The 27,145-nt window shown below is 40.7% G+C and overlaps 1 protein-coding gene and 1 long non-coding RNA gene across 2 annotated transcripts in view; one reads left to right on the plus strand and one right to left on the minus strand.

Moving 5' to 3' along the window:
- Positions 1 to 21,983, plus strand: part of LOC144033732 (uncharacterized) — a 32,991-nt gene extending 11,008 nt beyond the window's left edge. Inside the window, exons 3-4 of the long non-coding RNA XR_013288049.1 lie at positions 18,859 to 18,901; positions 21,237 to 21,983. This is a non-coding gene — a long non-coding RNA (uncharacterized LOC144033732). The remainder of the gene's footprint in view (positions 1 to 18,858; positions 18,902 to 21,236) is intronic.
- The window catches only part of epha4l (eph receptor A4, like), a 63,464-nt gene continuing 54,289 nt past the window's right edge, over positions 17,971 to 27,145 (minus strand). Inside the window, exons 12-18 of the mRNA XM_077542040.1 lie at positions 27,080 to 27,141; positions 25,149 to 25,358; positions 24,889 to 25,038; positions 22,286 to 22,482; positions 21,125 to 21,283; positions 19,707 to 20,859; positions 17,971 to 19,269 (exon numbers count right to left, since the gene is read on the minus strand). Of these exons, the coding sequence (XP_077398166.1) occupies positions 20,745 to 20,859; positions 21,125 to 21,283; positions 22,286 to 22,482; positions 24,889 to 25,038; positions 25,149 to 25,358; positions 27,080 to 27,141 (893 nt within the window). The 3' untranslated portion in view covers positions 17,971 to 19,269; positions 19,707 to 20,744. The remainder of the gene's footprint in view (positions 19,270 to 19,706; positions 20,860 to 21,124; positions 21,284 to 22,285; positions 22,483 to 24,888; positions 25,039 to 25,148; positions 25,359 to 27,079; positions 27,142 to 27,145) is intronic.

Below are 27,145 nucleotides of genomic sequence, written 5' to 3' on the forward strand. Positions count from 1 at the left end.
AAACTAAAAAAAAACAAAAGAAGTCATGTCTGTGTGAATTTATCAATAAATAATCGTTGCATATATCATTTAAATTCATTTTCTGATGATGATGGCTGAGAGGAAGTGTATGGAGAAGCTTTACTACGATGCCTCACACCCGGCCAGTTTTGGTGGTGTAGAGCGTTTACACTTAGGTGTACAGGATGTTACGGGTAAAAAAGTAAATCGTGATCGAGTCAGGGGTTTCTTAATCGAGCAAGATGCCTACACCTTACACAAACCCGCTAGAATCAATTTCCCACGAAACAGGGTTTTTGTCCCAAGGGCGCTGAATCAATTTCAGGCAGACCTCTGCGATATGCAGGCCCTGGCTGGCGTCAACGATGGATTTAAATATTTACTGACCGTCATCGATGTTTTTTCAAAAAAAGCCTACGTACGCATTTTGAAGGATAAGACGGCTCCGCAGGTAGTTAAAGCTTTTGAATCTGTTTTGTCTGAGAGTGGGACGCCTCGAAAAATACAGACCGACGCGGGTAAAGAATTTTTTAACAGACATTTTCAGAACCTGATGAAAAAACACAACATTGTTCATTTTGCTACTGCCAGTGATCTGAAAGCCCAGGTTGTTGAAAGGTTTAATAGAACTTTAAAAACTAGAATGTGGAGATATTTTACGGCCAGAAACACACGCAGGTATATCGACGTCGTACAAGATTTAGTAAGTAGTTATAACGAAAGCTACCATAAAAGTATAAAAATGAAGCCCAATCAAGTTACTGACGGAAATACTCAACAGGTTTTCCAGAATCTATACGGTAATATGCCGATAGAGCAAAGTGGGAAATTAAAAATGCGTTTTAAAACAGGAGATGTGGTGAGGATATCTAAATTAAGAGGAGTGTTTGATAAAAAATACGAGCAGAGCTTTACGGACGAATTGTTTACCATATCTGAATGTCTTCCTCGTTTTCCACCCGTCTACAAACTGAAAGATTATGACGGGGATGTCATAGAAGGATCGTTTTACGAAGGTGAATTACAGAAGGTGAGCGTATCAAAAGACCACACATTCCATATTGAGAAAATCCTTAAAAGGCGCACGGTGAGGGGGCAGAGACAATTCCTCGTTCGTTGGAAGGGATGGCCCTCGAAATTCGATAGCTGGGTCCCCGCTTCTCAGATTGTAGACGTTTAAAAAAGAGTTTCAAATACAACTTGTATCAGAAGCCGGCATGGATCCCTTACACGATGGAGGATTCTACGTTACTCTACCTTCTAACGCTAGTATGGATGTGTATACGGACAACACAATCTCACAGTTCAGAGTGAATTTGGCCCAACACATTGATCTCGAAGGAAGTTGGGAGGTGGCTCTGACTGAGATTTCATACCCTCGTAGTTGGATAAACGTACCCGAAAACCAGACTACTTTCTATATAAAAGATATGACGCTTTCCAAAGCTAAGGATGAAAAGAACTCCGAGACAGCTAGGGGGTCTGATAAAAACGAATTTGTAACCCACACCTTAGATATTACATCCGGGGAATATGAAGATCTTGACAAGCTACGAGAGGCGGTTCTGTATATTATAAAAAATAAAATAGGCAACCAAATTTTACTCCATTACGATATTAATATGCGGAAATTTCTTTGGATGTCGTCAACCGGATGTTATAAGATCCGCTTTAATGCACCGTTGGCTTACATACTTGGTATGAAGGAAGGACAATGGTTTACTATAAAACCTAATTGGTTACCTGCCCCGTACCCAGCCGATATAAAGGCGGGTCAATACCATTTATACGTTTATACAGACGTGGTGCAACACCAGACGGTAGGGGATGCCTATGCTCCGTTATTGAGGACTGTTCCGATCGAAGGGAGATACGGGGAGTTTATTTTTAAAACTTTCAACCCTGCTTACTACCTGCCTATTAGTAGGAGACATATTGAAGAAGTAGGAATACAGATTAAGACGGATCAGAATCAGCCGGTTAATTTTAAATACGGAAAGATAATTATTACCCTGCATTTTAAACCGAGGTAAAAAACAATGGTCGTGATGGAGACACACCCTGACCTGTATCGCTTTGTTAATTATTACGAAACCCAAGCAGGAGGGTCGCTTCCGGGTTTTCACGGGGCCCCTGTGCAATATGGGCGAGGTTTGGGCTCCATTTTTTCTAAACTTTTCCGTTTTGTCGTACCTTTAGTCAAAAAAGGTTTTACAGTAGCGAAACCTCACCTGCAGTCGGCGGCTAAAAATATTGCCATGGATGTAGCAGGACGTGCGATGGAAAGAATACAGAGAGGAGAAAAGAATCAAGATGGATCCGGGTTAATGGTTTTGGCTCGAAGACCTTCGAGGAGACCGATAGGTCAGAGACTGGTTACTCATAAAAAGCGTAGGCGTGCAGTCAAAAGGAAATCAGTCTCAAGAAGGAAGCGCCGAAGAAGCAACGCCGACATTTTCTCTTAAACAATCTGACGAAAATGGCTCTTTTACATCACAAGTCGCAAGAATGCACTCTGTCGGAATTAGATTTGTTCTCACCCCCAATGACCCAACTTTCGATAGAACAAAGCCAATACGTCGAAATTTCACCCTTATCAGCTTTGACGGAGCAAGGACCCATTGAATTCTTCATACCGGGGGACGGTTCTAAATATATGGATCTCTCGGACACAATGCTTTACCTGCGTTTGCGAGTAACACACAGAGACGGCTCTCATCTGGGCCCCACCGACCACGTAGGCATCATTAACTATCCGTTAAACACAATCTTTACCCAAGTAGATGTTACATTAGGGGATAGACTCATCTCACAATCAAGCGCTACTCACCCTTACAGAGCTATGATTGAAACATTGTTAAACTTTTCAGAGGATTCTCTCAAAAGCCAATTTAGCACAGCCATGTTCTTCAAAGATACACGAGGGCGGATGGATTCAACATCGCTCACGGGCAACGATGTTAATGAAGGGCTGGTTCACAGAGCCCAATTGATTGAGGGGTCCAGGGAATTTCAACTCCTAGGCCCCATTCACTCGGATATTTTCTTTTGTGAGAGATACCTCTTAAATAACGTGGATCTAAGGCTAAAGCTAACAAGAGCCAGCGATGATTTTTGTTTAATGAGTCCCCCCGACGCTGATTGCTCTCTGAAGATAATAGGAGCCACCCTTTTTGTAAAAAAAGTAGCGGTCGCACCGGCCGTTTCTTTGGGTCACGCAGCGGCTCTCCACAAAGACAACGCGCTGTACCCCCTATCGAGGATCAACGTAAAGACTTACTCTATACCCCAGTTATCGAGGATCTGCCATCAAGACAATCTCTTTTTGGGACATACGCCAAAGTATGTGGTTTTAGCACTCGTCAATCACAGCGCTTTTGTGGGGCGGAAGAATTTAAATCCTTTTAACTTTGCCCACCACAATATTGAATACCTAGCCCTAACTCAAGAAGGGCGGCAGATCCCATCTAAGGCGTTTCAACCCCAATTTAACGCAGGAAACGCAGTGCGCGAGTTTCATAACTTGTTTTCCTCGACGGGGAGGTTTTTAAAAGATTTACCTCTAAGTATAGACCACGAAGACTTTCAACAAGGCTATGCTCTGTTTGCCTTTAATCTAAATCCTAGCCAGGACACAGAGGCTTTATCCCCTGTGTCCAGCGGTACACTCAGATTGGAGATGAGATTCAGGACCCCGCTTCCCCATACCGCCACACTTATTGTGTACGCTTGTTACGACTCTATTTTAGAAATTAACTCGAAGAGGGAAGTGTTAATGGACTATTACTGAGGAGATGAACGGAAGGGAATTGGAGAGTTTGATGACACGTTTACAAGGACATTTATTTGGAGGCGTTTACGCTTCGGACGAGTTATCCTCCTTGAAACCCTCGCCCCCCATATACTATATAGTTAATACACACCCCCGCTCTAAACCCGGAGAACATTGGTTGGCTCTCACCTTGGAAAAGGACGACTCTGCATCTTTTTTCGACCCCTTCGGCTTTCCCCCTGATTTTAAATATTACCCACAAAGTATAAAGTCTTTTCTGGAAAAGTATTCTAACCGTATAATTTACCATAATCGCCAGTTACAACATGAACTGTCAGCGGCCTGCGGCCCTCATTGTGTGTACTACCTGAGCCACAGAGGGTGTGGAGAGTCTTACCAGGATGTGATGGACTGCTACACCGACGATGTAATCAAGAATGATGCTATGGTATCTGCTTTTGTTCGGCGACACCGGTTTTTTACCTGCAAACCATGCGGAGGACAAAAATCATGTTCTTTCAACAAATTTAAAAAATGTCATTGTCTGTAACGGATTATGTTTTTCAAATCATTTATTCAATAAAAGCAATTTAAAAGGCAATACAGAGTGATGTGTTTTTCCTTACATAAAATAAGTGTCATATTTAAAACCCCTCCCACTTTATAGTCGAAGCAGTCCGTTTTCTTTTCTTTTTCCCGTTCGAAGATTCCTTAACAATGGGATTAGATGTATATGAGCCGTTTTTTAGACGTCTCAACTCCTCGCGTGCATGTGGGTTAGAAACCGTTGTTTCGGGTATATTGAGTTCTGAGAGGGTGTGTAGAAACTCGCTCCAACCTCTAGGACCTTGCGATGAAACATTCTTGCCGATGAGATGTTTGAGTAAATCAGTCATGTGGGATCCTCTGACGGGCTTACCTCTGAAGATGAATTCGCTGCGAGGAGTCCAACCTCTTTCGTCGGTAGACAGTTTTCTTAAAACATAATCGGCGTTTTTACGGTAACGAGGAGGGATTGTTTGGACGATGTCGAGCCAGGCTTCATTCTCCAAACCCGTCGCTTCATCTGATGGGGATGTGTTTGATGTCTCAGCAGGTAGAGTCAGGTTGATTGGTCGTCGTTCGTCTTCCCCTTGTTTGAGCAACCCTAAATATCGTTGCATCAAGGATTGGTACTTTTTAATTTTCTCATACTGGTCTAGAGAACTATCTTCTAGGACCTCCTTCATTTTAAAATCCAAATTACGCTCCGCCGTCTCTCGAATGGTTGGTTCCGGCCTGCTTAAACGTTCCAGTTGGTGAGGTGAGACAAGAAACATTTTCTGAGCTGTTCTCAAACTCATGTTGGTTAAAGTTTATTTATTTATTAGACCGCCTAAAAGACTTCCGAGGACAGGGGCGAATGCCCCCAACAAGGGTAAGATAAAACCACCCTTTTGAATCAAGACCGCCCGTTTTTTCTTCAGACTTTTTTTCTTATCGGCCAATTCTCTGATCACCTTCTTTTGCTTTTTTAGCCTCTTATACTGCGAAGGACTCAGCGGTATGTGACCTTTTAAGAGATTTAGAGCAATCTCGCAGAGAGCTTTCACCAAGCTACCGGGACCGCGCAAAAGTATGTCTTTACGTTTCTTGGGCTTGGCGTGAAACAAAGTTTTGAGCAGCGGAGCATTTCTTTTTAAAAGCTTCGACATCTTATTAAGTCTTGGGTATGTAGACGGTAGGCCACTGATGAGCTAGTAAGCCCGTCCTCAGTCTATATTGATCTGGACATGTCGGGGTTAAATCCACTAATAAATACCCGTGAGCGTCTTTGGTAGCGTCTTCAAAGCTTTCCAAAAAATACTTTTTCTTTGAGGGAAATATCTGATTAGCCAAAACACTCGTTTGTAATTTATCACGCGGGTTTTTAAACAACACCATATAATTACTGTTGAGGCTGATTGTCCGGCTGTATTTACCTTGATGAAAAATGTTCTGCGTTAACATGATGACGCTCATATTCCTATGATGTCTATATTGGGTAAAAATTCTTACGACCTCAGGGTGGTCCGACGCCTGAAAGATGACGTCGTCCAGAATAACCAAATGACTTTGACGCGCTGGAAACAAACTTTCATCCTCAAAAGAATCAGGGAGACCTTTCACAAAGTTAATATTTTTATTCAGCTTTTGAAGTTCCTCGTAGAGAGGTTGAAAAGAAGTGTAGATCCATACAACATTGTCAGGAAGACTTTTCATAACATGGTTACAATTTTCCAAGATACTTTTTACAAAATATGTTTTTCCACACCCGCTTGGTCCAGATATTAAACAAGAAAAGGGGGGTTGAAGCCTCGGATCAAAATCAACTTGATTTAACTCCATTTCACAAAACACACTAATAACCGAAAGGCAGGGTGCGTCCGTGGGGGATAAGACGTCTCTTGTCATATACTACCCTGAACTTTTTCATGAATGACATGTTTTTTAGGTGAAAACCCTTTTTGTTACGCACGATAGTGTGTTGAGGCGTTTCAATCGTTCTGGTTTGTGTGCCTGATGAGTCAATGTACCCTTCGACTAAATTCTTGATGCTGTCAAAATTGACGCGTTTGCAAGTGTCATGGGTCTGTGTGATACCTTTTACCTTCATTACCGTTTTCATGCTGTTCCTAGTTTGGTAGGCGTAACTTTTAGGACCCGCTGAAACAAACTCCTGAATGCTATCTCCTCCCAACTCGTCAGTCAAATCCCCCAAATAGTCACCTAATTCCAAAGGACTTTCGCCGTCTTTGACTACATAGACGAGGCTGTCCGTGTCGGTGTACAAAACACTCGTCTGCAGTCGCTCCAAATATGCGTACATTTTTAGACGTGCATAAGCCGTGGTCATGCATGCTGCAAAGATGTTAGCGGTTTTGGAGGGGGGGACGTTGCAACGTCGGTGGTAGCTGTACTGCACGATCGACCTTTGATCGTTGAGGAAGTGAAAGGCTTTGATCTCGTACAACCCCGAAAATAACAATTCAAAGAAGCGTTCTGTGCTGCTTACAATCTCTGTTTTATCCAAATTATCACGCTGTCCCAATTTGCCCCAAAAGTTGTTGAGGCATAATTTAGACACCTGCCTCTTACCCGCATTCACATTTATTTTTGAGGGGTCTAGTCTAATACCTTGGTGAGTCTCATAGTTTTCGATGTACTTTTCCCTACCTGCCTGATCAACGACGTAGGAAGGATACCCCGAGGCCTCTTGCTTCCCTTTAAGGAATGTATCGATGTATGCTTTGAAGACGTCGCTACTCGACGAGTCAAAATGCCACACCTCCGTAATTTGTGATACGGTGTAGCCCAGCTCGAGAGCCTTGTTGAATTCAGGCGTAACCCAAACACCGGTTAAGGCTCTCTCGTCATCGTTATGCGAACACGAACTTTCTTGATTGTTAAGTTCTGCGCACGTGCGACAAAGTGTAAACACCAGTTTACCTCTTGCCGTTTTGTACGGCAGCAGGGGGAAATAGAGGCCTCGTGGAGGGTTGACTTTAGCTCTGATGAACCCGAAATACTTTTGGGGGTCATCGAAATTGTCGTGAATGATGGTAGGATGTCCTAACGGATAGGCACATGTGCTGTTGACAAAAGGATAAAGCGATGTAACATCGACGTACATTACACGTTCACCGGGGGCAGCCGTATAACGTAACACGAAGGCATTCGTTCTCCCTCCAAAAAGAGCTTTACGTGGTATAAGAGGCTCAGGGAATTTTGAATTGCGCAAGAACTCTCTTATATCCGGATTTGACTTTTTTAACCGCAGCCACTCATGCTCCCACATCAACACAAGCTGTACACCGTGCTTGACTTTTAGATCCTGTATTTTCTTTTTAACCCTGTCAAACTTTTCTTGAAACGGTCGTTTACTCATAGGACACTTTTGAGTAGGATCGTAACATTCACGGCATCCGTGATAGAAACATCCGAGATATTCCCATACATATTTTACGCCGTCTATCAAAGCGTACCCGTCTACATAGTACTGCCCGATCTTGACCTCCCCCTTGTTTAAGGCGTGAATAATAGGTATTTTTTGGCTGTGCGCCACCCACATTAGGTATTGGATCGAGTCGTGTGAGAATGATTTGGATTGTTGTATGTAATTATCGGTCGGCGTAATAGCCAATGTTTTAGGTGTTAGGAAATTGTTCCGGAACACCTTCATGCAGGAGGAGGCGATAGTTACAGAATTGAACGGGTCTGTACCAGTCGCATTAAGAAACTCCTCTCTAAATTTCTCACAAGCTGTCGCCAAAATATTCACGTCATTTCTGCAGTACATTAGAGCTTCCTGAGCAAAATTGAAGGTCCCCTTACACGCTACCTCGTACCATTCAAAAAACTTTGTACGATGGACCGTCGACATACGCTCTACCCCATAATATTTTGGATCAGGGTAGGGACCGATGTAATTTAAATGGTCTAGAGAGCTAAAGCCATGGGGGAAATACCCTTTAGTTTGATCGATGAAACCTAGAGCTTTAGGCAAGGAGCTGAGGGGCATCGTGAGGAAGGACAAGGAGTCGATGTACCCCAGTTTGTAGTCCGTATCTGAGAAACAAATGACTTTGCTCCCTTGCATAATGACGCTGACATTAACCCCCATGTCTACCATTTTGTTTAGAATGATGTAAGCGTCAAAACCTTTGGCGTTGTGAGCGATTAGTTTAGACTGTTCAAAACGAGGGTTCCTGACATAATCAAGAAATTGATCGACGCAATCAAGACCCAACCAATGTTTTTCCAACCCCTTTGTCGATTTGGTACAGACTAGGTAGGGTTTGTGTTTACCGTCAGCACCTACGAATGTTTCAAAATCGTAGTAAATTATTTGTTTACAAGGCGCTTCCGGTTTTAGAGGCTGCATGTAACACAGATGAGGGTTTCCTCTCGCCTCATCACCGCCCTTAGGTAGAACCTCTCCACATACTGTGCATTTGGCTTGAGGGCATTTATGTTTAACATTCTCCCCCTGTGATTTGACGTAATATTCCACACTGCATTCGCTACATTTTTTGTATTTCTCACAGTTGCTAGTCTCGGATTTTGAGGTCTGTCTGCGTTCTTTGTGTTTAACGAAGCAACTCTCGTTCTGACATATTTTGTTACAATCGTTACAATGAATGGCTTTGAACGGTTGTTGTTTGCAGGTAGGGTCGAGACAGATGTGACAATGCCCCTCACAACTATGTTGTTCTTGGTTTTTATGCCCTTTGTAACAATGACTGCAAAAGTAGGATTTCCCTATGAACTCCTTAACCGATTTTATTCCATAATAGTGTCCGTCTAATAGCAGTAAGAACACTGAGTCCTCTGATTTGGGGTATTGCGTCTCAAAAAAAGACAGGGGGCGTTCGCAATCCGCTCTATAAGCTATAACGATTTTGCGTTTCACAAGCGTTTCAAATTTGTGTACGTCCCTCAGACTAACGGCAGTCTCACAAGTCAACCCCACGCTTTGCTGTAAATAACGAGCCCTCTGTGTAGCCTGATCAACAGTCAACGATCCGTCAAGCAGGTATGCTAACGATCTAGCAAAGCATAATTTATCATTTTTGTCATACGTTATGTACAAACATCTCTTCTTCTTTTGAACCATTTCATCATTTGTAGTCAAAATTAGTTTGCGTTTGGCACCTCCTCCGCCATTAACATCAAATACAATCTGTACAACAAGTTCTAGACTATTGTCGGCCAGTACCTCTGTATTAGATTGTGCGATGCGATCTAGCAAATTATGGACTGCGTCAGTTACGTCATTCGGGTCATTAACAGCATCTAGGTAACAGTGCTCCCTCACATTTTCACCCACTATTTCTGCTTGGACTATATCACCGCGACTAGTCGATCTGATTACCTCCTGCACAGCTTCATTCAAATTATTGCCAATGTTTGTGTAGAAGGCTGCAAAATCAAGGGGGTCTTCGGGTCTCGTTGTATTTAGACGTCGTCTTATCTCCAAGTTGTTAAAATTCGGACGCCTAACTTGTCCCCCCACCTGTCTGTTTGTGTCTGAAGATTGTTGCAAGGTGGATTGTGTACTGGGGGTTGGTGCTGGGGGATGTTCTGCTTGAATGTGTCGATGTACCCGAGACTGTTGTTGGAGGTCTTGTCTAGCTGGTGTACTACTACCACCAGCTTCTGTCTGTTGCGTTTGATTGTGCGTGTATGGTTGGTATTGAAAGTTTTGTGTATTTGACACAAGTGTCTGCTGGCAATGTGTACTGCTGCTACCTTCTGCATATTGCATTTGATTGCGTGGGTGTGGGTGGGAATGTTGTGAAAATGATACAGAGGATTGCTGTTGGTCATTTCTATGTATGTCTGGTTCAAGTATGTCCTCAACGGCTTCGTCGTTTGAAGATGACTGGTTAAGACGTGCAAGAGCCCTCTCTAAAGGATTAAAGAAATCAATAAAATCCTCAATGTGTCTTATAGCCACAAACGGATCGCCATCATCGCCGCCGATTTCATCAGGCATTTGAAAAGGCTCGATTTGCATAGAGATCTCATCGTTTAAGGCATTTACAATTTCAGCCAAACCTTGACCTACATTATCTAAATCCATGTCACCCCCCTCAGAGTTTTCCATTTCAGATTCGCTTTCAATCGGTGGAAACCCGACGAATTCACCTTCCTCTTCGGCCCTCACGTTTTCACGCCTTAATATCTCTTCTTCTTCTTCTCCTTCTTCTTCTTCTTCGTCAGATATTATTATGACCTCAGGTTGAGCAGTCTCTGGGACCGTCTCGCTCAGTATATCACCACCTATAATCATACAACATTACCGGTTCATTTAAAAAATAGTAATACATAGGTTTGATTTTATTTAAATAAAAAAAAAAAAGGAAATTTACCGTTCACTCCTGCAGATAATTCGTCATCCAATTCTTCCTCATCACTCGTAATTACGAAAATCTCCGGCTGTCTAACCCTCTCGTTCACATCCTCATTCAATTCTGTAAATATCCATTACTAACAGTTAATTTTAAAGCAAGAAAAAGCTCTAAACGTTTCAAAAAAAGAAATACGCCGGATTCCTGTCACAACATCGCCACCTTGTGACGCTGAATAATAATACAGTTGAATTTCATCCAACAACGCTTCTAATTCTGTAAAAATTCAAATTTAAAATAAGAAATACGAACTCATTCACTCATTCAAAAAAATAATAAAATAAAAAAAAAACTCTCCTAACTCTATAAAATTAAAATAAAAGTAAAACAAAAAATACATATTAATACAGACTTATTCCAAAATCTCTCATAACTTAAAAATAAAATAAACGCTATAAGTATAAAAATAAAGTCATGCATCATTCCATTAAATAAATAAATCACTCACTAAGATGCTTGCTTTTCCAGAAGCTTCATTAAGATGTAGGGTTTTTTTATTTCATAGCAAAAACATTAATAGAAGTGAATATAAGTGCCACATTTGTATGAGTATATATACATATATAGATAATATCAAGAGTTAATTACCTGGATTCATCTTGGAAGCTCAGAGCCGATACCTCTTGAGAATTTTTCAGAGAAGTGAGTGTGGCATTGCGAAGGCCTCATATTACTTTTCCCCCTTCACCATAATAGAAATGGCTAGTACTTTTCCCCCGGCGGTTTTACCCATACTAAACCACTCCCTCCGATCACGTCATTCAATCTCATTATTATTCATTATTCACTCAATCTAGGGGGGCGTGCACCGGATCCGGAAGTTAACCAAACAATTAGCATTTGAACCCGGGTCAGCCATGATATCTGCAAAAACAGGTAGGAACACCACCTACACATCATCCATCTTCATTAAGGGGTCATTAATCTTCATTAAATGACATCAGGAAGTCATTAAGGGTCATTCATCTTCATTATATAACACCTGGAAGTCATTAAAGGTCATTCATCTTCATTAAACGACATCCGGAAGTCATTAAAGGTCATTCATCTTCATTATACGACATCCGGAAGTCATTAAAGGTCATTCATCCTCATTAAACGACATCCGGATATCGTATAATGAAGATGAATGACCTTTAATGACTTCCGGAAGTCATTAAATGAGGGGTAATGACCTTTAATGACTTCCGGATGTCATTAAAGGTCATTCATCTTCATTATACGATATCCGGAAGTCATTAAAGGTCATTCATCCTCATTAAACGACATCCGGAAGTCATTAAAGGTCATTACCCCTCATTAAATGACATCTGGAAGTCATTAAAGGTCATTAACCCTCATTATATGACATCTGGAAGTCATTAAAGGGTCATTAATCTTCATTAAATGACATCAGGAAGTCATTAAGGGTCATTAATCTTCATTAAATGACATCAGGAAGTCATTAGGGGTCATTAATCTTCATTAAATGACATCAGGAAGTCATTAAGGGTCATTAACCCTCATTAAATGACATCAGGAAGTCATTAAGGGTCATTAACCCTCATTATATGACATCTGGAAGTCATTAAAGGGTCATTAATCTTCATTAGGGAGGGGTCATGACCCATACATGACCCCCCTAATCTAATTAAGAATGTCATCCATCAAATTTTGACAGAAGCGGCCTTGTAATATTCTCTCTAATACCTTCATGCTGGGTAGCCACTAAGACAACGTCTATATGTACACTTATCACTGTGTGTTTTGTTGGCAACAACAAGCTCTGAGCTGAGAGATGTTAAATACATTCCATGCATCCATCCATCCATTTTCTTGACCGCTTGCTCCTCACAAGGGTCGCAGGGGATGCTAGAGCCTATCCCAGCTGGCTGTGGGCAGTAGGCTGGGTACACCCTGGACTGGTTGCCAGCCAATCACAGGGCACACAGAGACGGACAACCATCCACACTCACAAGCACACCTAGGGACAATTCAGAGTGCCCAATTAACCTGCCAAGCATGTCTTTGGAATATGGGAGGAGACCGGAGTACCCAGAGAAGACCCACGCAGGCACGGGGAGAACATGCAAACTCCACCCAGGAAGGCCGGAGTCTGGACTTGAACCAGAGTCCTCAGTACTGGGAGGCGGATGTGCTAACCACTTAACCCACTGTGCCGCCCACATTCCATGCATTCCTCTTTTTATTTATTTATTTTTTACAATAGGCATGTTGCTCAGATAATTTGAATAATCATGGCCATCCATCCATCCATCCATCCATTTTCTTGACCGCTTATTCCTCACAAGGGTCGTGGGGGGTGCTGGCGCCTATCTCAGCTGGCTCTGGGCAGTAGGCGGGGGACACCCTGGACTGGTTGCCAGCCAATCGCAGTGCACACAGAGACGAACAACCATCCACACTCACCACCACACCTCGGGACAATTCGGAGCACCCGATTAACCTGCCATGCACGTCTTTGGAATGTGGGAGGAGACCGGAGCACCCGGAGAAGACCCACGCGAGCACAGGGAGAACATGCAAACTCCTTGACTCGAACCCGAGTCCTCAGAACTGGGAGGCGGACGTGCTAATCACTTAAACCACTGTGCTGCCCACATTCCATGCATTCCTCTTTTTATTTATTTATTTATTTTTATTTTTTATTTTTTTACAATAGGCATGTTGCTCAGATAATTTGAATAATAATGTAATAATGTGAAATTTTGCTGCATGTTACCTTTGTGCTTCAGGACTGATTTTAAGATTATTTGCTTTTAATTTATGGTCCATCCAGAACTCCCATGTCTTCAGATAGGACTTTTATTTATTTATTTGTTTATTTATTTATTCATTCTTACATTCTTTTTTTTTTTAATACATCAAAGAAACACACATGGCAAAGCATCACTCTATTTGAGTACGGAGCCCCTAAGGTGACATTAGGGGTGGGAATCTCTGACATGAGGCCGATTCGATATGTATCTCGATACACAGGTTGCGATTCGATTGAAAAACGATTATCTTTCAGAACAGAACGGTTCGATGCGGTTCAATTAAGTTTGGGAACGATACGATTTTCGATTCGATACGATTCATTTCAATATTCAAAACTTATAGTGACATTTGTTGCTTGTAAACATTAATCTTAAAACACCACAAATTTTTACAGTATCTACAAATGTGTTTAAAAAAAAAAAATGTCTTCTATATTTTTATATATTGAATCAATTATTTAAATGGACCGCAACAAAGGGCTGGGCGATATGACTGAAAAATGTATCAGGTTAAATATTTATTAGTCGTTATTGAGAGTTATAATTGTTTTGTATTTTTTTATTCAATATAAGGATCAGGAAAACAAAGGCTGATAATTCAATTTGAAATATAAATATTTAACCTTTAAAAAGACACCAACACAATTAAACAGAATATGTGCACATTGTGAAGTATTACATAAGTATAACATAAATTTAAGACATGAAATAAACCTACCGTCCAGCCAAAAGAAATATGAAGCCACCTTATGGAACAATAAATCTATCAAACACATTTTAACCACTTAATATATCCAAAAATATTTCCAAAAGTGCCCTTCCCTTTTTATCAACAATTTTTGTTTTTAACAATATTTGTTTTTCTTTTGCCATCATATTCATTTTTGGTTAATGTATGACATCTTTTTGTTTTTTTGTTTTTTTTTAATCTGAGACAAGATGATGACCACGGAATCACTACTGTTTATGTTTTGTTTTTTTGGGCTGTCGTTCATTTTGCGTTTGATGACGTAATCACGGGCACGTCTCAGTTCTCCTATCTGCTGCTCATGCTAGTTGTATACATTGACAGGGAGCCACAAACTGATAAATGAGATACTTGCAGTGTGCTTTTAGCATAGCTGGTGTGTTGGCTGTGGGACATACCTGTGTCGTTTGAATCCATGCATTGGATCGACACGGGAGTTATTCTTTTTGGCTCGCGCGCAGTACCAACGCCGGCCCGGGACATACAAGTGCACCGAGAGGAATCGATAGCAATGGGTTAGCTTCTGCTAACTGTTGCATGTTGTCACTCGTTGTGCGCGCGCGCGCCGTGTCGCGAGCACGGCGTTGACGGTAGGCTCCTCCCCAAGGTGCGTAACGTCTTTGCATTATGTTTACAACATCCGGGGAATGAAGCGTCTCTGAGCGCTACTTTGCTAGCTCTCTGTAAACAGGGAAGTAGCTTGAATAGTGATGCTACTGAAATGTAAACAAAACAAGTAGAGCACAGCGCAGAACTCTTGCTATTGTTATGAAAACCATAAAGCCTCACTCGCAACCGATTCACAGCCACGCGATATCCGGTCCACAGCTTTACAAGCAATGTATCTAAGGATTCCCTGCGGATTTTGTATCGGTTGACAAGTCTGCTACCGATACAGTCGTTTAGCTCCCCTTGACGACCGATGGTTCGGTCGAATCGGTTTTTTGTCCCACCCCTAGGTGACATGGTAGAAAAAAAACAAAACTTTGCGTTCCCTCGCAAAACATTTTGCGTTCCCTCGCAAAGATTGCGAGGGCACGCAAATATTGCGTGCCCTCGCAAAACAACTTTGCGTTCTCTCGCAAAGATTGCGAGCGAACGCAAAGATCGCGTTCCCTCGCAAAGATTGCGTTCCCCCGCAAAACAACTTTGCCTTGCGAGGGAACGCAATCTTTTCGTTCGAACGCAAAGTTGTTTTTTTCGCTTACCATGTAACCTTCGCTGCGCCGAAAACACTTCCGGGTCGTCTTCCATGTGAACAAAAGCGACGTGTAAACAAAGCAGTAGAAAAATACATGCTCCATCCTAGTCGCTTTGGGGAAGCTTTCCCACTGTTTTGTTTCATGCTTACAAACGTTCCATCCTCGTCGCTTTTGTTCAAATGGAAGATGACCCGGAAGTGTTTACGGCGCAGCGAAGATGACATGGCAGGCGAAAAAAACAACTTTGCGTTCCCTCGCAAAACAACTTTGCGTTCCCTCGCAAAGATTGCGTCCCCTCGCAAACTTTGCGAGAGAACGCAAAGTTTTTTGCGAGGGCACGCAATCTTTGCGTTCCCTCGTAATCTTTGCGAGGGAACGCAAAATGTTTTGCGAGGGAACGCAAAGTTTTTTTTTTTTTTTCTACCATGTCACCTTAGGGGCTCCGTAATTTGAGAGCAGCGACTCGTGTAAACATTTTTAAAGGCAAATTTAACAGTGAATAGTACGTCCGCCTCCCAGTTCTGAGGACTCCGGTTCGAGTCCAGGCTCCGGCCTTCCTGGGTGGAGTTTGCATGTTCTCCCCGTGCCCGCGTGGGTCTTCTCTGGGTACTCCGGTCTCCTCCCACATTCCAAAGACATGCATGGCAGGTTAATTGGGCGCTCCAAATTGTCCCGAGGTGTGCTTGTGCGTATGGATGGTTGTTCGTCTCTGTGTGCCCTGCGATTGGCTGGCAACCAGTCCAGGGTGTCCCCCGCCTACTGCCCAGAGCCAGCTGAGATAGGTGCCAGCACCCCCCGCGACCCTTGTGAGGAATAAGCGGTCAAGAAAATGGATGGATGGATATATATATATATATATATATATATATATATATATATATATATATATATATATATATATATATATGTATGCTCTACCATCCATCCATCCATTTTCTTGACCGCTTATTCCTCACAAGGGTCACGGGGGCTGCTGGCGCCTATCTCAGCTGGCTCTGGGCAGTAGGCAGGGGACACCCTGGACTGGTTGCCAACCAATCGCAGGGCACACAGAGACGAACAACCATCCACACTCACACGCACACCTAGGGACAATTCGGAGCGCCCAATTAACCTGCCACGCATGTCTTTGGAATGTGGGAGGAGACCGGAGTACCCGGTGAAGACCCACGCGGGCACGGGGAGAACATGCAAACTCCACCCAGGAAGGTCCGAGCCTGGACTCAAACCGGAGACCTCAGAACTGGGAAGCGGACGTGCTAACCACTCGACTACCGTGCCGCCTGCTCTACCATGTTTCTCAAAATAAGGAACAAATTCTCAGTCATAATAATAAGTCCGACGTCATCTTAAGCTTGCCAAATCTTTGTGGAAAGCAGACGTTTCTTGATCACTGCAAACATCTGCAAACTTCACATGATTAATTTATACATGCTTATAAATAAATTTACAGAACATTTGGCAAAAAATTTAACTCAACTTTGTGTTCTAAAACAGTCGTTTCCCAATCATCCCCTTTCTCTGTCCTCTTCTGTTTTAATCAAATTTATTATGTCTGCACAATCAGAGGTTTATCCCTGCTGTAAATAAGCACAGGAAGCAGATGTTATTCTGATTAAACACACATGCATTAAAAAATGGCACTGGACACCAAATCTCTGCAACTGGAGTCATAAAATGTACTAAATTTAGACAAATAAATCCTTAAGAAGGGTCATTACATTTTTCCCCCCCTTCTGTTGGACGATAGTACAAGCAAAGGCTAATAAACTCCTTGAGTCTCCAGTCTTCCCTAGCTATAACGCGGTTCACTTTTCGCGGTCTCGCTGTATCACAGATTTTTTTTTAAAGTAATATACCCATTTTATAAAATTTATGAAGGTTTGAACATTGTCAAAGTTTGAACAAGAGAGAAATGTGAGAACATGTAAATTCCTCAATGAGAAAAGTGTATAAAATGTGCGGTCGGGGATTTTAGAGCCTTAAAACATTTATAAGAGTTGTAAAACATAAAGCTAACTACTTCGCGGATTTCATTTATTGCGGGTATTTTTTGGAACCTAACCCCAGCGGAAAACGAGGGAACACTGTACATGAATCCTCAATTGTTTATTTAATACAGCAAGGCACAGGTTTCATTCTCCAGGCCCGGGGACCAGGTCCTGCCCACCACATCCTTTTGTGGGGTCTGCTAAAGCAAATCATGTGCATTGACTTCATCTTTTTAGGGGGGAATAAAAAATCAGCACCAAAACTGCAAATCGGTTTGAAATAATGCAAATGTTCTTTGTTACCAAACCCCTTATAAAGTTTTACACACTGTTTTCCTTGACTTGTGATATCAAAAGTAGATTTCCATCAATTTGTTGTGCATATGTAACTATAAAATATAACCTCAGTCTATTTAGCATTTACAGTATGATGAGGCAAGTTCACTTTTATTTTTGTTTCACTCGTATAATGGACCCAACTACGTATCATAAAGTAAATTTCTCCCCCCTGCAGTGTGCGTGCCCATGTGTGTGCATAATTAAGAATCAGAGGGTACGTCTTGTTTCTACTGTATTTAGTGCACTTCTGCACACCTTTATTTTCTTCACTTGAGGCTATTATTTTACAAACTAGATATAAAAGGACATAAATAAATGTCATAACTTACATGTACCTATTTCTCCTTGACAAACATAATAAACAAACATTGTGATCCTGTCAAAAAAAATGAGAGAAAAAAAACGTTAGATCTACATGACTAGATCTTATGGCATTGGAAGGTATACAATTACAAACATTAACTTCTGTGTTTTGTTATTTGTGTTCATTTTTCGGTGTGTGTTTTTTTTTTCCCAACTCATCGCACATTGAAGTAAAAGAAAAGAAATATTTTACAGTACATTCTGGTTTCCTTCCCAACATGTCTTGCATATTTCCAAACAGGTCCTTTTTATTATGATCACTAAAACCCAAAAAGTACACATTGCCAAGAGGAAAGAGCTGTATTAAGGACGGAGGTGTTTTTGTGAAGTGTCACATAAGTTAAAAACATTCACAGGTATAGATTCAAAAGATAAAAGAACAGCGCAAATGATGTCTGTTGGGTTATGCCTATACTGTATACGTATGATGTGTTCTGGAATAAAAATAAAAAATAACTTTTCTTCCCTTCTTTAACACCTTTCCTATAAATCACTATTGTCTACTGCATGGGTCGTCACCCTTCTCACATCCAGAGACTATTTCATCATCACCAGCTTGCTGAGTCCAAACTTAAGTTAGAGGCTTTTAGTCACACTTGTCGGTGACCCTGTATCCAATTGTAATCTGTGAATCACTGCCAAAACACAAACAGGTCGCTTTTCCAGAAAACTGTTACAGAGTCCAGCTCACGAAGTCAGGAGCAACATTTTGTACATCATGTTTTTCTTAACTAACAAATGCTTTTTCACAGGCTTCACAGCGGCCTGTGAATGGACAAGGATACTGTTCTTCAGGTATGTAAAACATACATCACGTCATTCATTCACACATTCAAATCGGACTCCTCTTATTTTACATGCAAGCAAAGAAGAAAACAATAGAAATCTTGAAACATAAAAAACAACAACAAAAAAACAGCCCAGCATCCATTGGAGCAGGACTTTCTAGATTATATTACATTCTTCATATAGTCTTTTTCGATGCTCTTAATCATTCAAATCACTCCAGTACAGTGCTGGATGGCCAAATGTCCACGGTGGGAAGAAAGAACATTGTCTGTGTCTGGGGAGACTGCAGTAAGAAGAGGAGGAAGACAATGAGGAGGGGAAGGAATTCTGGGGGTGACGAGTGGAGACAAGATCCTGAGGATGGACGACAGCAGCTGGGGAGCAAAAGAGAAAGACGGAGGCTAAATCAGTCATGAGTCATGCATAGTTTGACGCATCTAATAAATCTGTTCCATCTATAAAAAAAAAAGTAACCATGTGTATATCATCAATCTTATATATTTTTTTCCAAATACAGAATTGTATTTGCATTAGATGAATAAAACCACTGGTTGTTTGATCAGTGTCAAAACTCTAAACATTTTAGAGATCATGATGAATTACTCCTTATACATACTGGCATTTAAAAAAAAACATTATTATTACTATTATTATTATTATTATTATTATTATTATTATTATTATTATTATCATTAGGGCTCAGGACTTTTTCATTATGACATGATTCCATAATCAAAAGTAAAGGGTGCTCCGATTTCTTTGATTTTCCCTCCTGTCAGTTCAAGCTGTCCTAATACTTTTGCCCACATACCTGTATGTGCTATTACATGATCACATTGCAATAGCAGCTCGAGTAATCCTCAGTGGAGGGTGATGATTGTGATTCACTCCGTATCCATATTGCATTTGTTGCATACATCCTTTTGATTAAATCCCGCCATATGGTCCTTTGTCTTGCTGCATGAATAAACCCAATTAAATCCAGCAAAACAATTGTCCACTGAGACTGCTGAGGAATAGTAAGGAAGTCCTGTAGCAAGACGTGGAGGCCGCATGGGCTCTGAATCTGGAGGATGCATGGGATGATCCATGCTGTGTTTGTCAGAGGGGAGGGAGGACATTTTCGGGAAGACAGGCCATTTGCTCTGGAAGATCAAAAACATTCTTGGCAACGTCCTGAGGGGGAGGAAAAAAGAATTGCTACAAAAAAAAAAAAAAAAAAAATAGAGTTCCTGATAGAGCAAAGGAACAACATGCACCTCCGCAAAACGAACAGCCCAGCACCACCATCGAGACAGAGCAAACACTGGACCTCTCTGACAGCCAAGATCCGCAATATTGTGTGGGAGCTATCAAACAGATCCAGCTGAGACAGAACAATGGCAACTGAGGCAGTCGCAGTCGGCGAGTCCCACAGACAATGCATGTACGATAAAGTCACGAGAAGGAAGAAGATCTGGTCGGTATCATTCCACAAAGAAAGTTCCAAAAATAACACTGCCAATGAGAAGGACAAAAGGTTTCCCATCTGTCTTGCTTTTCCAATAAAGGCACTCCAGATTGGCCTCTCCGAAGCACTTCCAGCCTCCATTTATCCACAAATGCCTTTTTCTCAGAAACAAAATAACAACAAAAAGGGCAGAATAAAGGTCTGAATATTTGAAAAAGTGCCACAGTCCCCACATTTTGCTTCATTTTTTCGTTCAGACCAAATTTAAAGTGCACAGATGAGGTAAACTATTTCTTCATAGTTTGTCTCTTTTCAAATGTCTCTTTTTTTGTATTTTTTGTTTGTTTTCATAGGAAATAAAGTCATTTTGCTCCCTCTTCCTTCTCCGTTTTGAATCTCTCAGACGGGAACCATTCTGCCTTGTATCTGTTGCATCTGGGAGAGCATTCCCTGGACGCTTGTCAGGATCTTGCTCTGGTGTGCTGCTGAGGAGATTCCAATCCGAGTTAGGTCCCTGCAAGGAGAGGAAGCACACACTTTGGACCAATAACAAAAACTGAAGACTAATGAGCCACAGAATGGATTTTGCAGCTTTCCAGTAGCTCGACAGTTAAATTGCCGAACAAGGGATTTTAGCTGCCAAGACGCCAATCCCAATACTGTCATTTGACGGGATTAGATGAATAATTTAAATAACAGAAACTGACATGTCATAAACTACTTCTCACTGAGATAAAAAAAAGTTAATGCTAATATATTTTGCCTGAGCTTTTACTCACTCTTGTGTCATGTGGATCACCGTCTCTGGAGTTGTGTAACTGGCGGCTGTAAAATTGTCGATGTATCTCTCCATGCCAATGGCCTGAAGCCAGTCTTCGACTGTGCCCACAGGTGAGGATCCCTCAGGGCTTCCGGGCTCCAGCAGGGTGGTGGCGGGCCTAATGAGCACCAAGAGAAGAGGAAAGAGGGAGATGAAGAAAAAAAAGTGGGAAATTATCATTTTATTAGAATTAGCTTTAGAGCAGGCACAGTTCTGAAATAAAGGTGTGGCTGATCCATATTGTTTTATGAATCTCAACATTATCCAAGCCAAATCAACCTATTTAATATGATATGATAGATATACTATGATTATTTGAATGGTACAATGGGTCTATTTTAAAATATTTTTGTTCAGTGATGTAGTAATTACATCAAATGTAACATTTGCGTGGGCCCGGTCACATATTACTCTCCCTCATTTATCCTTACAAGCTGTATTTATGGAATTCAGTTGCGCTAATTACTCCACAAGAAACCACTTTCACTCTCATTGCGTAACATTAAGTGAGCATAGGAATGTGCGCTCAAACGCTCATTAAATTCAAACAGACTTCCACTGGGCGGCACCGAGTCTGTAAACACATGTAGGTCATTCCTGACACATTGAGCTGCTTACGAGTAATAGTGTAGGAGCTGCGGGATCATATTTGTTTTTGACTTTGTGTTACATCGGATTTCTACACGCTGTTAACATTCCTGTGTGTGTGTATGTGTAGCACCATTAAAGATAATTTGAAAAGGAATCTATCCAATTTCTCTGCAGGTAGAATGTTAAGCAAAGAGAGAAGGAATAGTAGTGTATGTGATAATAAAATGTTACCGAAACAAAACTGGTGATTGTGTGCATTCCATTTTATTTTTATTTTAAGACGTCATAAAAACTAAGCACAAGAGTATAGACCCAAATTCATTAATCATTCGCTTCACTAAAACCAGGAAAGTCCATAAAAGACATGCTTGAATGACTTTTGAAAGTCCTGACCTCAACACCATCAAAACACCTTTGGGATATGTGAGCTAGGTCACCCCATCCAACACCAGTCACCTTTGACCTCACAAATATTTTTTCTGGATGAAAGGCCAAGGCAGACAAACGACAAAACCGAGTGTATCATCACCTGATAACATTGTCCCCACCAGTCCTCTTCAGAGTGTTGGGGTTGCGAATCAGCTTATCCAACATGTTGACAATCTGGCCAAACTTTGGTCGCTCTGCCCTCTCTCTCTGCCAGCAGTCCAGCATGAGCTGGTGGAGCGCCACGGGACAGTCCATTGGCGGGGGCAGCCGATAACCCTCATCAATGGCTTTGATCACCTAGTAAGAAAAAAGCCACACGTGAAGCCACTATATTTCTGATAACGTTCAAACTCCTTGCTTAATTATTGTTTACTTTACACTACATGTGATGTAGTACGACGAAGTATTAGGGCCACGTATAAATATTTTTTTTAGAGGGCGGAGGCAATATTCTGAGAAAAAAACTTGCAGAAAATGAAAATTGTGCTAGTTTAGAAAGTGGCAAATTTGCGAGTTTAGAAAGTGGCAGATTTGCGAGAAAAAAAAAATAGAAACTTATGAGAAATACACGTAACGTAGCGATAGTCTAATGCAGTGGTGTCCAAAGTACGGCCCGGGGGCCATTTGCGGCCCGCCGTCCATTTTTCAGACATATGCTAAAAATGGCATTTGACTCAGTTCAAACAAAATAAACAAAACAAAAATGTTTGGAGATGGTCAAAGTAAGAAGGGAGGGTATCGAAAAACTGCCATTAAAGGTTATTTTAGTTAACTAAAACAAATGAAAAAATTAAAACTAAAATTCAAAAAACAATATTGTTACCGAAATAAAATAAAAACAAAAATGTTTTTTAAAAAACGAAAAGTAACTGAAACTACATTTTATGTTTACAATACTAACTAAAATTAACTATAATTATAGCAAACGTCCTTCGTTTTCGTCTTTGATAAATAATTTAATGTATGAGCCTTTGGGGATGATTTTAAATGTGATTTTTAGTAAATTATTTGGATATAAACCGGAATAATGATGTTTGAAAGTCTGTCACACAGAAGTGACTTCATCTAGCAGCAGCCAACAGAAAAGCACCTTCGGATGACGTCGCTCCCATGGTGTTTTTTAAATATTGCGCACAAGTAATACACTTTTTTTTTTTTTAAATAACTAATACTAATACTGAAACTAACTAAAACCAAACTAAAACTAAGCATTTTTTAAAGAACTAAAACTAATAAAAACTAACAGAGCCACCCTGAAAACTAATAAAAACTAAGTAAAATGAAAAATTCCAAAACTATAATAACCCTACTGCCATATTACAAATAAATTGGTTTATATACTGTAGCATTTTTCTAAATATGCAAAAGCACAAATAAATTATTTGTACAATTTTTAGGACTAAACAAAATTTTTCTTCATAACATTATGTGGCCCTTGCGTCCTTCTGATTTTCTGTATGTGGCCCTCAAATGAAAAAGTTTGGACACCCCTGGTCTAATCATTTGGGGATTCGTTGGTGGTTAATGGGACTGTTTATAAAATGAAAAGGCAGGATGGAGACTGATTCATTTATAATTTAAACTTTACTCGTCATACACGGCAGCTAACGCACCAACACTTCCTGTTCCCCTATCAGCTGACTAGCAATAACCAATCAGAAGCTAGCAATGACTTTAGGTAAATGCAAGTGAATGACGGAAAGCAGCAGATTCTACACATTAACTTGGATACTTGTACACAAAATATACCAAAATGTATAGATGTATAAATAATAATTCTGGAAACATAAATGTACAAGTAAGTATACATTTTAACAATTTAAATGCTTGATCCTCAGGGTGGAAGCGAATGCTTAACATAATCTCTGCTATCTCCTTATTTGAAAACCCAACCAAAAAGTATTGGCGTAAACATTCAAGTAGTGCGCTACGTGTATTTCTCATAAGTTTCTGATGTATTTTTTCTAGCAAACCTGCCACTTTCTATACTTGCAAATTTGCCACTTTAGAAAGTGAGAAATTTGCGACTTTCTAAAGTGATAAATTTGCGAGTTTTTTTCTCGGAATATTGCCGCTGCCCTCTAAAAAAAAACCCATTTTATATGTGGCCCTAATATGCAGTAGTAGATATGAACCATTTCAACTTGTCTTATTTTTCCTATATAATCATTATTAGTAAAGTGTTATCATTTTTATTATAATAATTATTAAGTGGTGTATTGCCTTACAATTAGGGTCAAGTTGATCATACGTTGTTCTACGGTTGTATTAAAATTAGACCTGTCAAACGATTCAATTTTTTTCATCAGATTAATCACTATTAATCACTTATTTAAAAAAAGCTTTTTTTAATCAACATTTTTTTGCACTTGTTATGTATTAATTTTTTCGACATTTATTGTTAAGAGGGCGTCTTCAACATTTTTTGATCCACTCCACACGCTCATCCTCCTCTTTTTCTAATCGGTTAATTACTTGACCCCAATAGGTTGTGAACAAATATTCAGAATGTCATACGCAAACATTTATTGAATACTTAACTTTAAACACAACCTGTGCTACCTTTACATAACTACCCGTTGTCAAAATTAAGTGTGATTAATCTGTGTTATAACATGATTAATGTGACAATTTTTGTGATTAATTAATTAGTTAACTCTTTAACTAATGTAAGTTATCTCTCTGAGTAGAAACGTGACTTACATCTTGGTTGCTCATGTCCCAATATGGCCGTTCGCCGTATGACATCACCTCCCACATGACGATGCCGTAGCTCCACACATCACTGGATGAAGTGAACTTCCTGTAAGCGATGGCCTCAGGGGCCGTCCAGCGGATGGGGATCTTCCCTCCCTATATTAATCAAAAACGATCTGATAAATACAAGCTGACACATCACACAACAGCGATGACACACAGTCGGCGCTGTCATCGGCCCCTCCCACAAACGCACACACACTCACCCTGGTTGTGTATGCAGCCTCAGGGTCGTCCTCCAGCACGCGAGACATGCCGAAGTCAGACACTTTGCAAACTAAGTTGCAGTTGACCAGGATGTTACGAGCTGCCAGGTCACGGTGGACGTAGCTCATGTCTGACAGGTACTTCATGCCTGACGCAATACCGCGTAGGATGCCCACTAGCTGGATCACAGTGAAGTGGCCGTCATTCTTCTGCACACAAGAGGAACAAGTTGTTGAGAAATTCAGCTGAAAAAAAGCCTGAACTGAACCGTACGGCATGTGGTAATTCCTTCATACTATGTCAAGCAAAAATGCAAAGTGGTTGGATGAATATGTGCAATATGAATTCACATGTATGGTGTTCCACAGGGTTCAATTCTGGGGCCTCTGCTGTTTTCATTGTACTGTATCTGCTGCTCTAGGTTTCCATCTTAAGAAAACGTCGGTGGCTGTTTTAAAGTGTTCTATAAATATAGAATTGATTTGAGTGATGGGAGTCAGCGTCCTAACTGTATGATTTCCAATGCCAAGTTGAGCAATTCCAGTCAAGTAAAATTATCTAGAAAATAGGAACACTTCCATGGAGATGGGGAGTACAATAACACAACACATTCTGAATTCAAGGTGAAGAGAGCCAGAAACTGGTGGGATTCAATACCTCCAACAAGTTTAAGGACCACTGATTTTGTGTAAACCGGAATTTCATCAACAAAGTGATGGCCAGATTTATAGAAACTAACTGTTGCATATTGCTACAGTATTTATATGTGCATATTATTCATTGTTAATAATAACATATAATAGGAATATTTGTAAATGTAATTTGTTATGGACGAGTTCGACCTTTCTGTTAACAATTGAAATGTACACCACAATCCCACTGCTTTTAGGAGAATATGTAGAATAGCACTGGCTATTTCACACGTAATCTATTCTGTGGAAGATTAAAAGGAGAAAAACGCTGTAATTGGCGGAGAAGAGCCGTACCAGATTAGCAAATCTGAGTGGAGTAACGACTATGATATCTTCCCAGCACTTTCATACTCGGATGATTTTCAGAACTCAAGAAAGCTATGACTGTTTTGTTTGTGCGAGGATTCGTGACAATGCATAAATCAAGTTAAGTACAAAAGCACTAAGGGGAGAAATAAACGTATTCTCAAAAGATGCAAGTTTGACACCCTGGATTATGAAAGAGAGATATCAGCAATGTGAGGGGGTGTTGTTTTCTCACTTGGTTGTACTCTTCCAGTCTACTATATTTTAATATAAAATTGTGTTTTTAGTTATCAGTTTTGTACCTATACGAAAAATTATTTATTTATTTATATTTATTTTACAGTACATGCATGACTGAAATGAAATCAATCTGAACAAACTTAAACGTTGTTCATAAAACGTTATATCGGTCCTGGTGGTTGCAGCAGTCCATGCTCGTCTTCGTTGTTCACAGCTGCTTTCCGTTTTACAAATAATCTTTGGAATGCGATCGAAACACTTTTTGTCTCTTCCACGCCAATTTTTGTATATGCCAATGGCACATGGCATTATTACAATGGTCAACATGTAAATGCAGCCTCTCACAATACAACAAACTGGCTGGTAGCCCGTCACATTAATCAGTACTCAAAAAGTAGCTCTTAGTTTCAACCAGGTTGGTGACCTCTGCTCTTTACTTTGTCCAGGGTGTTTGATGGTAAAAATGATCCTCCAAAGCCTCGAGTTTAGTCAACCTTGTCTACATAGAAGTGAAAACACAGTACAAGTCTTGCCACAAAGATGCTAAGTTGATAAAGGAAGGGGATAAAGATTAGGGTTTGTGAACAAACGCTTGTAATTTGGGTGGATGACATTAAAGTGATAAGATCGGATCGGTATACTACAGCTGTAGCTCACACATACACACACGCACGTAGAAACGCATGACTGACCCTCAGGAATGCATCCAGCGATCTGTTTTCCATGTACTCTGTGATAATCATCACTGGCTTACCTAG

The sequence above is a fragment of the Festucalex cinctus genome, chromosome 13 (genome assembly GCF_051991245.1).
Source record: "Festucalex cinctus isolate MCC-2025b chromosome 13, RoL_Fcin_1.0, whole genome shotgun sequence".
In the NCBI taxonomy this organism is placed as follows: Eukaryota; Metazoa; Chordata; class Actinopteri; order Syngnathiformes; family Syngnathidae; genus Festucalex; species Festucalex cinctus.